This window comes from Vidua macroura, chromosome 19 (genome assembly GCF_024509145.1).
Source record: "Vidua macroura isolate BioBank_ID:100142 chromosome 19, ASM2450914v1, whole genome shotgun sequence".
In the NCBI taxonomy this organism is placed as follows: Eukaryota; Metazoa; Chordata; class Aves; order Passeriformes; family Viduidae; genus Vidua; species Vidua macroura.
In genome coordinates, this window is record NC_071589.1 from 1,961,152 (window position 1) to 1,973,803 (window position 12,652).

General features: G+C 49.2%; 1 protein-coding gene across 2 annotated transcripts in view; it reads right to left on the reverse strand.

Moving 5' to 3' along the window:
- Positions 1-2,265: 2,265 nt before the first annotated feature.
- MAP2K4 (mitogen-activated protein kinase kinase 4) overlaps positions 2,266-12,652 on the reverse strand; it is a 60,505-nt gene continuing 50,118 nt past the window's right edge. For both annotated transcript variants that reach the window (XM_053994907.1, XM_053994906.1), the window contains 7 exons: positions 11,049-11,168; positions 10,254-10,305; positions 9,735-9,862; positions 5,568-5,645; positions 4,526-4,674; positions 3,967-4,012; positions 2,266-3,215 (listed from right to left, as the gene is read on the reverse strand). In XM_053994907.1, coding sequence (XP_053850882.1) covers positions 3,102-3,215; positions 3,967-4,012; positions 4,526-4,674; positions 5,568-5,645; positions 9,735-9,862; positions 10,254-10,305; positions 11,049-11,168 — 687 coding nt within the window. In that variant the 3' untranslated portion in view covers positions 2,266-3,101. The remainder of the gene's footprint in view (positions 3,216-3,966; positions 4,013-4,525; positions 4,675-5,567; positions 5,646-9,734; positions 9,863-10,253; positions 10,306-11,048; positions 11,169-12,652) is intronic.

A 12,652-nucleotide genomic window follows, 5' to 3' on the forward strand; every position in this document is an offset into this window, starting at 1 on the left:
GGGAGCTCCAGCTGCCCCTTCCCTGGAGAATGGGCAAAGCCACCTGCCCTCCTCACAGGGACAGGTGAGGAGCCACCAGGACCTCCCTGTGCTGCAAACAGCGCTCGCCTGAGAGGTGCCCAAACACACTGAAGACCCAGCAGTCTTCCAGAGAGAGAAAATACATCCAGAGCTCCCTTCACCTCTTTCATTTGGCACAAGCAGATTTGAAGGTTGCTTTCTTCTCCCACCTGGAGGCCAGGCCTGGAAGGCAGGTATTCCACAGCTCTTAGTGAACCTTCCCGTTCACGTCTGACCTTACAAAATGAAAATAACAAGGTCACAGTCGCATCTTAGTTTTATTACAACTGACCTGCAGGCAAAAGGATAGAACTATTACATAAACACTCTGATCCATGTATAATAGCTTAAATAGAGGAGGAAGTCAAACCAGGATACCGGATAAAATATTCGGAAGCTCTTTGAAGCAGTTATGTTCCTGAGCTTCATTTTACAGACAATAAGGCAACATCCCTGCACATCAGCTTTTTGATATTTTTATACATTTTTTTGTATGGTACAAGAAAAAAAAAATAATAACCAGAATTCACAATGTACAGTTCTTACACTATTTTCACAGCTTCTGAACACTATACACCTTTTTTTCTTTTTTTTTTTTTATTAGATACATTGCAATAAACGGTGCACCCTTAATAATTTATAATAATCTATGTTGAATAGGCCAAACCTGTCCTGTACAGCCACCCAGACAGCAGCACCTCCCTCCTGTCACTGGCAGCTCAAAGCTTTGCATTTCCATTCCCAGCAAACCAGTCCTGGGCTGGAGATGGGATGGCACCAGAGCACAGACCCAGCCATGCCGACAGGGCAGAGCAAGGCAGTCCCGTGTGTTTTGGGAGGTTCCATCTCAGTGCTGGCCCTCTGAAAGGTTTTTGGGTTCCCTGTTGCCGGGAGGAGCGACACTTTCACACCCGAAGGGAGGGAGAAGCCCCACGTGTGGCTGCCCTCCCTGGGTCTGGGTCTCTTCAGCCCCCACAGCCAGCACCCCTCAGGACCTGGAGCACCTGCAGTCCCATTCCAGGGGCTGAAGGCTGGAGGGAGGAAGCACAGCTCCACGGGATTTGCCTGAGAAAGGCTCTGGGGGGTGGGGACAGAATGACTGCTTTAGACAGGCACGGTCTGCCTGATCTCTGTGCAGGACGCACGGAAGGAGCAGGTACTGCAGAAACCTCTGCCTTGCCCGAGGAGCAGCCCGAGGAACACCATCCAGGAAGGGCAGGACCAAGGGATCCCACAGTGCCAGCAGCAGCACCAGGACGTGTCCCCTCCGTGGCAGACAGACAGACACCAGCTGTGTCCCAGGTCTCCTTCCCAGCTGGGATGTCTTGGTCTTCATTCAGCGCTCTGCCTCGGGCTGCTTGGCACACGGTGGCGTTGCTTGGACGTGGGGAGCCCTTCCCTGGGGATCCTGCCAGCACCACGGTGTTTTCATTCCCACTGTGTCCAGGCTTGCTGCCGAGCTCTGATGGGAGGTTGCTCTAACACTGGTGAAGTCCTACCAAGCACCTACATCAGCTCAGAATGGAAAGCAGAGACCCTGCAGCCTCCATTTAATCCCTGGTGTGCTACTAAACACCTGAAAGCTGCAATATTTTTGGGGAAAAAAGAGGTTTTTTTGGGAAAAATTAATCTTTGAAAAAGATGTCAATTAAACAAACAGAAAAGTCTGATGTGCTGTTTCATTTAGGAATGGACCAGAAGATGACAGCTTGCCTGGCCTTGCTGGGCCAGATGAGGAGTTGGACGCTCCTTCATCTCCACCTCATCTCCTTCTGCACCCAACAATCTCAGAGAGGTTTGCTCGGGGTGCAGCACCAGGAGCTGTGGAGGTCACAGAGGAGAGGTTCAGTCTCCAGGTGGTGGTGAATTGTCTCCAGCAAGCTCAGCAGGGTGTGGTGGGCACAGAGCCCCGTGGCAGCCAGGGCCACCCCTCCATCCTGCCTGCAGCAGCGAGAAGGAAGAGCTCAGGTCTGGACTGGGACTCAGGAGCTCAGGGACATGGGGCTGGAAGGGCTGGGCCGTGCCACAGGCGCAAGCAGCAGGGCTGGGGACAGCAGGAACACGAGAAACACTGGCCAGGACTCACAGCCATCAGCTGGTGGCCCATTCAAGCAGCTGCAGCCTCTGTGGATGGCACTGGGTGAAGGCAAAGCCAAGCCAGTGGGTGGTGAGCACTGTGCACTATAAACCAGGTCAACAAGCAGGTTAAATTCAATCAAGTAGTTTAATAATTCTTCAGGTCAAAGGTCTTATCTTACCAGGTAACAATTTACAGGACACCTAGTTAAGAGTGAAGAGTGGCTGGCTTGGTAAAAGGAGGAAGAATACATTATGTCCCATCTCAATAGTTTAATGTTAGCCTCTTTCAACGCAACATATTTTTGGTAAAGACATATTCACTATATTTAACATGATCTCTCTTTAACAGGAAGTTCAGCTGAGCACACTGTCCCCAGAAAGTACACTGCGACTGTAAAGCAACAGAATTTCATAGCAGTAAATCTATTGCACTTTGTGAAGAATAAAATTCTCCTTTGCCTTTCCAGCTCCAGAAGGCAAAGCATCTCGTTGGTTAAGCAAGTTCTTCTCCCTCCAGGCAAAGTCTCTTAATGTTCAGACAGACAACGCCTAACTTTTGTTTGTTTGCTTTTTATTATTACTTGAAACAACAATCGGAAGAGTTTGAGAGAAAAATCTTTCCAGTAGCTGCTGAGGAGTCTCCAAGTTTTGAGTCTAGAAATGAATTTTAGGTGCTATCCAATCACAGTCAACAAATATATGTACTTATTTCCACATTTCATGAATATGTCCACAAAAGAGCAAGATGAGGTCTCTCTGTGACCAACACTAACACTGTGTGATCAGGTATTACAGGGATGCACTTTATATGTGACAACAGTATACAGACAGGATGGAAATAACACCAATATTATTGCACATGGTGTCTGGGCGAGCATTAAAAACACTGCAATATGTGATGAAAATTCTTTACAGCTTGTTTTCTCTCAGCCCTTTTTCTAGAGTTTGATGTAGCAGCAGTATCAATCCACGTACATTGGAGAGCTGGGAGTTGCTGGCATTTGATCCAGGATTTTACAAACATAGCATGCAACATCCACTGTGCGTTCCTCATACATCAGGATGAAGGGATGTTTCTGGAAGCAGATAAAGAACACCAGAGTTACGGTCACCCTCCTGGCACGTGCCCCTCAGATAAAAACTGAGCAGGGGAATTTGTCTGGTGCAAGAACAGGCTTTGTGGTGGCTGTAGGACACCAGGACACAGCCTGGTCCATGGCTTTTCCACACTGGGAATCCATGTCTTTAACGTGGGAGGTTACTGAGGCAGTAACCTCAGTACAGGACTCCAGAGTGTCAGGAGCTGCCAGGCAGGAGGCAGTGAGGGTGCAGGATCAGCAGCTCCTCTGCAGCACTGACATTTCCTGAAATCCTTTCAGGAGAGGTTTCATGAGCAGCATGGTCACAGTGGGGAGAGTGACAGGAGTGACACGGAGTGCCTTGCAGAGGTCAAACCCAAGCTCTGCTCTCCTGAGCCCTGACCCTCTGCTCTGCCCAGCAGGCAGCACTGGCCAGGGCCAGATCAGAGCAGCTGGGACATAACACCAGGGAGGTTCTGGGCCAGGACATCATGCAAAGCCCTTTCACATCAGCTGATGTGAAACCCCAGGGCTGACTGTGGAACTACAGCCTCTAAGAGGTGCCCAGAGCTCCTTGAAGTTGCCACATGTGACTGATCCAAGCCAAAAGCATTGCTGCTCTCCCTCCTTCAGCACCCCCACCACAGACAGGCCCTGCTGCTGCCCAGCTCCAGGGCTCTGCTCCAGATCTCACTTCTACCTGAGCTGGGTGTTGGAGGCACTGAAAGATGCAGCACTGAGAACTCACCAGAAGCTCTTTGTACTTTGGCCTTTTGGACTCGTCCTTTGTAAGGCTAAAGAAAGCATAAAGATAATTAGGAGAATGTGGGCTCAAGGAAAATGTTACACATCAAATACGAGCTTTTACAGGATATGATGCTGTCACAGTGGGACACACCACCTTTGGTTTTCTGGAAAACCCATCCTTGCACTGTGAGTGACCACAGGAGTAACCTCCATCCCTCCTTTGCAGCCATCCCAGCTGTACAGGCAGGGCTGGGGCTGTGTCTGACACCAACTTCCTGCCATGGAAACTTCCCTCCTTACCATGTCTCCTCTCCCTAGCACAGCCTCTCAGAGGTTTTCTCCTAATTCCTTTCCTGAAGAGCAGTTTCCAGGGCCTGCCCTTCAGTTCCAACCCACACAAATCCCCCATCGCCTCCAAACCACTAAAATGTGAGAGGTCCTCCCCCTTATGCTGGTGCAGGAATGTGAGAAGAAGCCAGGAAGTGCTGGACACTTGACCCTTGCCAAATACCAGCCAACAAAACGAGCCAACCCCAGTGCTTTCAGCAGCACACACTCACCACAAGTTGACGAAGTTGATGAAACTTGGGGAAAACTCCCTTTCCTCTGAGTTACTCAGCTGTGGTGGGTCTCCTTTCACTACTTGTGTCAGCTGGTCAAACACACTGTTCCACTTGGGGTAGGGGAATCGCCCCGTGGCCAGCTCGTACTGCAGGGACACAGCAACAGCACCAGGCAGGGTTACATCAGGGAACTTCAGTCAGGGAAAAAAATGTCTGCAACAACCTTGGACCCCCCCCCCAGAAGGAAGACTGAGATGAGATTTTTCATCCTATTCCCTGTTTGATTCTAAGCAGAGGGAAGGTTTTACCCAGCAGTAAATTCTGCTGCCTGTGTGAGGGGCATGGCCAGATTTACCCTGACCAGGCCATGCTCCTGTGCTGGCCATGTCTGCTCCTCCACTGACTATAAACCAAACCAGTGCAGGAGAGTGAAATCCTCCAGTCCCTTCCCAAGCATCCTAACAAGCACTAGAGAAAATGGATAATGAGAATAACACAATCACATGATATCTCAAGTTGGAGAGGACCAATAAGGATCCCTGAATCCAACTCCAGGATACCGAAAATGAGTTTTTTTAAACATCAGTGGTGAGAACAGAAGCTACTGGTTCATACTTAATTGCTTCTGTTTTCTCTTCTGCTTCACAGCCTGGAGAAAGCAAGAGCTTCTCACTGTATCAAAGTGTGCAGCTAGCACTGCTGTGGTTAAGCCAGTGAGGAATCACAACCCCAGAATCCAGGATTAACCAGCCAAAGCACAGCAGCTGCCAGAGGCTTATTCACACAGGCTGGGTGCTCTGCTCTGCAGCACCACGCTCAGCACCCTCATCTCAGATTCTGAACACAAAATTCATTTACAACCCAACACCTCTTCCCTGCTCACGTCCTGCTCTCTGCAAACAGAGCTGCAGGAGAACCCTTTACATGGCAAGCACCCAGCTTGTTCCTGAGCCAGGAAGTGCCCACTTGAACCACAGCACAGCAAGGAGCTGGGCTGTGCTGCCCACGGGCACAGAAGGCTGCAAAGCCCCTCACTCACCAGTGTAATCCCCAGGCTCCAGACGTCCGAGCGCACGTCGTAGCCTTGCCGGGACGCGCTGGGATCTATCCTCTCCGGCTGCAACGGCAAGAAGGACCACTCAAGCTCTGTGCCATGCAGGAAGCAATGGGAAGCATCTGCAAGGCTAGAGAGAACCCTGAGCCTGGCACAGCTCCAAGCAAAACCTGTGGCCAGGGCAGCCATCCAACCCCAGCAGAGAAACATCCCAAGGAATCGCTTCAAACACTGATTTTATGGAGGTAAAGTGTAAAAGGTGATCAGAAATGGCAATTTATCACAGTCCAATGATTTGGGTTTTTTTTTCCTTTTGCACAAACAACTTGAATAATTGCGACTGTCTTATTTACTTAGTTTTGTTCAACTTTGGGATGTCTTTAACACAAAGTGTCACCTTCTCTGTTTTCACAGCCAACTTGTTTCCCCAAGGGTTCATAAGAACTGGAATCAACATCTCATCCACCACCCTGGGGAGTGAGGCTTAGCAGCATCTACCAGAACTCTTCTCCACAACCAGCTACTAAGAAACTATTAAAAACAATGTGCTTTAAGACAAGCTCCTCTAACAAGGTTTTTTAGTCATCCCTTGAAGGCAACTATGATGTTACAAGGCTTTAAGACATGCAAAATGTCTTTCATAGAAAGCAATATAGAGCCAGACATGGGTGATTCACACCTAAGAGCAGGTTATCCAGAGAGCTGAGCCAGCAAAAAACATCTTTATGCCTTGCATGTCACCTTTATGAAAAACCTCAGTCTGCCTTCTTTAGTTAAAAATAAAATAATTAACATGTCAAAAGAAACAGGCTCTCATTCAGTTTTGACTACAACAATAATAAAAATACCTGCACAGCAATAAATTCTACATTATGGGGTACAGGAAATACTCTGAAAGCCCTGGTTGCTTTCTAAGCTACATTTTAATACAATTTCATGGCAGACACAGCTGAGAAGTGCAGCAGCAGGTGGCCCAGCCCTGAACTCTATTGGGGACACACCATGATGTCTGGAAGCTGCCACCGGGGATGGAGCAGCTCAGAACACATCAAATTATGGGATGCTGGCCTGGCCAGTGCTGTGACCCACAGGGATGTGCCACAGCAGAGCAAGGTGCCAGGCTGCAGATGAAGGAGGGGACTGCAGCTGCTCTGGGCAGGGCCAAACTGCCCAGAAGGACTGGTGGGATGGGTGGCACTGGTGAGACACAGCTGGTTGTCTCAGGCACCCATGAGGGGCACCCTGCTCCTGTGAGCAAACAGAGCAGCGGGGATTTGGCCCCAGACCACGGTGGCACAGCTAAAGGGAAAGCAGGATGGACCAAAATAAATCCCATCTAAATACAGAGCAGGAAGAATGCTGAGAATTTTCCATGTAGATCACATGGGAGCAATTAACACCAACGAAGGAAGTCACCATGTCACACTCTGGGGACCTGGAGTGAGGGCTGCAGACAAAGCCTGGCTCAGGCCAGGTGTCCTTCTGACGCCAAGAGCAAGGAAAGGAAATGGCTGAGGTGGAGACCCATCTCTGGATGTGCTGACGGGGTGAAGGGATAGGGGATGGATGCATCAGAGAAGGGTACAGGCTGCCATGGGGCTTCTCCAGCTCAGTGTCCACCTGAGCACCAGTATCTTGACTGAAAAATGAGCACTGGGCACCACAGATCCTCCCTCTCTTCCAAACCCCAGCTATACAAACAGCCATACATGGCCTGATCTCTGCCTGAACCACCTGAACACAAGACATCCAGCTGGCCCTGACAGCAATGCCAGCAGCAACTGTCCACCACTGTCCAGGGAGAAATGAGAAGACACAGTTTACAGCCAGAAGCTCCAAGCTGACCTGGGAAAAGGACCTGAGTGACCAAGGAGGGAGGTGACAGCATCACACTCCACTCCTGTGGAGGTCTGGAAGGAGCAGGGCAGGACACCCATCCTCACAATGGCTCCACCCTTCCTAAACCAAGCCCTTCCAGTCTCACCTTCCTCTCTGACACAGGCATTGGGCTCACTGGGGCATTCAGAAGGCAAAAAGCAGTAATGACACAAAGGCCACCAGCTCCAGCGTGGCACACAGAGCCCGCTCCCAGCAGCATCCCCACAGCCAGAGGCAAGGCAGGGACCACAGGGAGCAGCACCCAGGGAGGATGCAGGGCTGGCCAAGAGCACCCACTGCTGGGTGGAGGCTGTGGAACCTCACCCAGAGCAAACCCCCAGCGCCGGCACCAGCACAGGGCACGGTGAGGAGGGCTCAGAACAGCCCGGGCTGCTCCAGGGCCAGTGACTGCCTGGGAACTCAGTCCTGCCTTTCTTTCCTCCAGGGAACACGAGGTACCAACACTTCGAGGCCTTTGCTCACTGAAACAATTGCAGGGGAACTGAAAGCCAAAAGCAAAACAACCTCTCAGCACCGCAGCTCCGAGGCTGAGGCGCCGCTCGCTGTGACAGCTCCAACAATTTTGGTCCAAGCACACAGCACTTGCTTGGCAGCTGGACATGGCTCCTGCTGCCTCCTCAGAGCACTCACAGCCACACTGGCTGACATCCAGTGGCTTTGTTACCAACAGGCTCCTTCAGAGGTGAGTGCCATGGGGTTGGTGAGCCTTGCAAAACCAGACACTATCATCAGGGAGCAGCATCCAGCAGCCCTAAGGAGAGCCTCCCTGGCTGAACAGAGCTACTCCTCTTGGCCTATTTTACACTAAAAAAATACTGTTCTCCTTCTGAGAGGAGTGTGGCAGCCTGACTCCTTCCCAGGTATATCCAGTTTGATCACAGCATCCCTTCAGACATCAGCCTCTGCTGGCTTGGAGAAATATCTGGCAGATGTGCCTGCACACTGGGGACATCTCCCCATTTCCCAGGCTCCCTGGTACGTGGAAATGCTCATGTACTTGGAAAAGAGTCCCTGAGGCTGCAGAGCAGCAGGGAAGAGGCCAATCATCTCCCACATCACTTGCCAGCTGCTGGCTGCCCCACAAACCCTGTGCCCTGCCAAGGCTCTGAAAAACACAAACTGAACTGCAACACTTTTGCTCACTTAAAAATCCACCCAAGTCTGGAGCTGCCGATGGAGCTGCACAAATCACAGAGTGCACGCAGACAGACAGACAGACAGACAGACAGACAGGAGAAAGGAAAACCAAAGGGCTATGGAAGCACTCACCTACCCACGTCCCAGGGGAAAGGGAGCACTGCAGCTATTTACAGATATCTCAGGAACTGTCAAGGCATAACTACACCAACAGCCTGAGCAGAACTGACCACCCACCCATGGCTCAAAGGAAGATCAGAGTCAGGGCAGACAGGTTTTGCCTTGGACACCACAGTCAGAGAAAAGCCATCTGAGAGCCATGGCTCAGGCCAGGTGGGAACCACGCTTTGGAAGAGAGATATTTTCCTTTTTTCTACTTGGTTGTAGATAAAAAGAGTTCAGAAAACAGTATTTTTCAGCATACAGAGCCATAAATATGTAACAAAAAATAAAGACAGGCACTAAAATTAAAGTTATATGAACAGCAGCAGGCACAGCTCCCTGCACAATGTACTCTCGGCTCATGTGAGAACAGAGATGCATTTTCAAAGCACCCTGAAGCACTGAAGTGTTTAAAACCCTCAGACAGCTTCCCAAATCACCACTACAGCTTTTCTCTCTGGGAGGGGGAGGGCAGCAAACAAGCAGGACAGACTCCCAGGAGCCAGGACTCAGCCCCAGCAATTTCCACGCAGCTGCTCTGCTACTGCTGCTCTCCAGAATCACATTCTCCTGGAATGAAGTTCTGGCACACTTTGGAATTAAAGTCGTTTACAAAAATCACTGTAATTCTGCTCTGCAATAACTCCTGTGACATAATCTTAGCAGAGCAAATGGATTTCTTGCAGACCAAGACAAACCCACACTCTGACAGCCCTGCTCCCCTGGGCAATGGTGTTTTGGAGCTGCTGGAAGGCACACAGCTCCTCTCCACTCCAGCACCACAGCCCTGGCAGCAGCAGAGGAAGGAAGCCAGCAAAAACCCAGGAATTTGGACACTTTGCCACAGCAGCACTCAATCCAGAGCTCAGTTTCATCCAGGAAAGGGGTGTTCATCCCACAGGAAACGGGCTGATAACAGGGAGGGTGAGATCCCACAGAGCCCATCGCACTCACCGCCATGTAGGGCCGGCACCCTGCATCCCTCGTTTTGGCAATGGAGTCCACAAGCTGTCCGCTAATGCCAAAGTCACAGAGTTTTATATTCCCATTTCTGTCCAGAAGAATATTGGAAGGTTTGATGTCTGCAGGGGAAAGAAATTTAAACCAGTAAGTCACAGCTGGAGGTTTCAATTTCAAGCAGAGCAGCTGCAGAGGATGGAGGCCGGCAGTGCCGCGCCGTCGCCGTCACCCTTGGCGCTGGATCCTGCATGGGAGCATGAGGGGATGGAGCCAGCCCCGGAGATGCCACGTGCCCAAAAGCAGCAGCAGATGCCCAACCACCCTGAAATCACACTTACATGGAAAAAGCACAGGCTGAAGGAGCAACAGAACAGGCACACTTAAAACCTGCACTCAGACTCTCAGCGGTACACATGACTGTGTTTACACTTTGAGTGAACCAACAATTCTTGCAATTATTTTAACAGACAAGAAGAAAAGACATGAAGTTAAAAAAAGACACCAAGAACTCACCTCTGTGAATGATTTTCAAGTTTTCTTTTAAGTGGTTTAGTGCTTTCACAGTCTAGGAAAGAAAAATAGATGAAAAATAAGCAGATGTCGTAAGAGTCCTGTGATTATCAAATTTTTGGAACTCCAAGAACAACGGTAAAAAGCATTTAATACATTGAGATATCAATGCTGTAATATGCCAGGCAATAAAACATTTTTCTCTGAACCTTTTCTGCAAACAGAAGGTGATATAAGAGAGGGTATGGGCTTAAGTGAACACACATCCCCTGTGACCTGCAAAGATCCCACTCTGGGAGAGGGGAGCAAGAGGTGGAGCCAGAACAATCTCAGATGTTAATTACCTTCAGCAATAACTCATTTCAAGCCCTATGCTATGTTTTTTCAGTAGGTCACAACTGTTTCAATTTCCTAACTTTTCATTAGGCCAGAGCTTCAGGTTATATCAAGAAAACATCAGCCAGGTTCTGCAGTGCTTTTGGGAGCCTTTGCACAAGACTGCCAGAAGCTTCTCTGGTCTGGGCTGGTGCCTGTGCTGCTGGTGCTCACATTCAAGCAGACAGAGAAGGAAGCTGGTCCTGGGGTCTGTTTATGAACTGATTACTGACCCCAGAACCTCTGTTTACACCATGCAAAATACTGTGGAAAAGTCATGAGCACCCTGAAGAACCATTCCCAGTGTGGTGCAAACAGCAGCAGCAATTCTGCTCCACAGACCAACCACCTTTTCAGCGTGATCTGAACAAGGATCTGAACTTTTCAATTATCTTCAACAACAAGGTTTAACAAAATACTCACAGCTAAAGTGATTTTGCCTAAGATTTCTTCTGGAATAACATCATCTAATACACTATATACATATTTGTAAAACTTATCAAACGAGGTAGACATGAGCTCCATACAGATCCAACAGTCACCCTGGAAAGAGAAAAGAATGTGTGTTACTGCTGATATAAAAAAGAGAAATACAAATCCAGAGAGCATACAGAGATCTGTGGAATCCTATGAAATACATTAACAGCAACGTGCATTCTATAGAAAGGATGGAATTCAGCTTGATTTGTTTTAGCAATGAAAGCCTTGCTCCCATTCACAGCAGAGGCATTTACCTGCCCAGCTCACACCTAACATTACATTTTAGTTGCTTGAACGCAGATGAATCCAAGCCTCACACAGTGTTTTGCTCTCCAGAAGGCTGCAGGCACAGTGGAACACCCAGAAGAGGGGAGCTGCTTTCCTAGGAAGGGCTGTGTGGCTGGAGAAAAGACTTTGGGTTACAGCCATGGGCAGCTCCAGCTTACAGTGCTCATTTGGTATCAGGCTTTTCACATCAGCTCAAGGCAGAGCAGGAGCTGATGTCATCCACTACAAGCCCATAAAACCCTCACTGCACCCCAAAAAAAGCAGAAGATGGAGTAAGTGTTGTGACAGACATGGAAGCAGGGACATCACAGTGAAAGAGGCCAGAGCAGCACAGCAGGACAAGGGCATGACCAGCACACTTCAGAGGGAAAAGGTGAACCTGGGCTGCTACAGACCACAGGTTGGCTGTGGAGGAAGTTGGCTAAGGAACTGGTCAGATTTAAACTACAGAAATGAAACTGGGCAATACCTGTGGAAAATCTCTCTTTTCCACACTAGCAACAAAGGCAAAGTGCAGATGAAGCACTTCCATACAATGGAGAGTGGCTCAGGGCAAGCAATGTAGCTCCAGTGGCAGTGATGTGCATAAATCAAGTGAGACTGGAAGCCCACCAGAGCTTTATGAGCTTTCTGTAGTGAGAGCAGCCTCTCTCTCATGGACTGGTTCTACTGGCCACAGGATCATCCAAAAACTGCTTCTGTTTTGATCAGATGTATAAAAAAAATCAGGACAGGGCTATACTCCTGGGCTATTGTACTGAGACTGTGGGGGGACAGGACTGGTTCCAGAGAGCCAGAATACCACTGACACCTGCAGCCTTGTATTTATGTCCAGCTGCACCAGTACTGTGAGGGGCTTCCATTGCCCAGGCCACAACAGCTGGAGTTGGGACAGTAAAACCAACCAAGTGAACAACACCTGAGCAGAGCCATTATCATAACCAAGGCTTCACATGCACTCTGCATCACAGGTTGGGATGGGTATGGTACTGAAACCTCAAATAAGCACAACACATTTCTAGCCAATGGTAATTTTTAAGCATTAAAAAAAAAACCCTTTTATGATCAAAAGCACTCAAGGAAAGACCTGGTTTACTGGTGTCCTGAAGTAGATATCACACAGAACTCCTGAATGAGGGTATTTATTGATCTGGTAATATAAAAACCTACCTGCCCTACACGAATTCATGTCAGCAAGATGAATGGAAAAAGGTAACAGGCCTTTTCCACTATGCAGCATCCTTAAGGCTAGTGGCAAG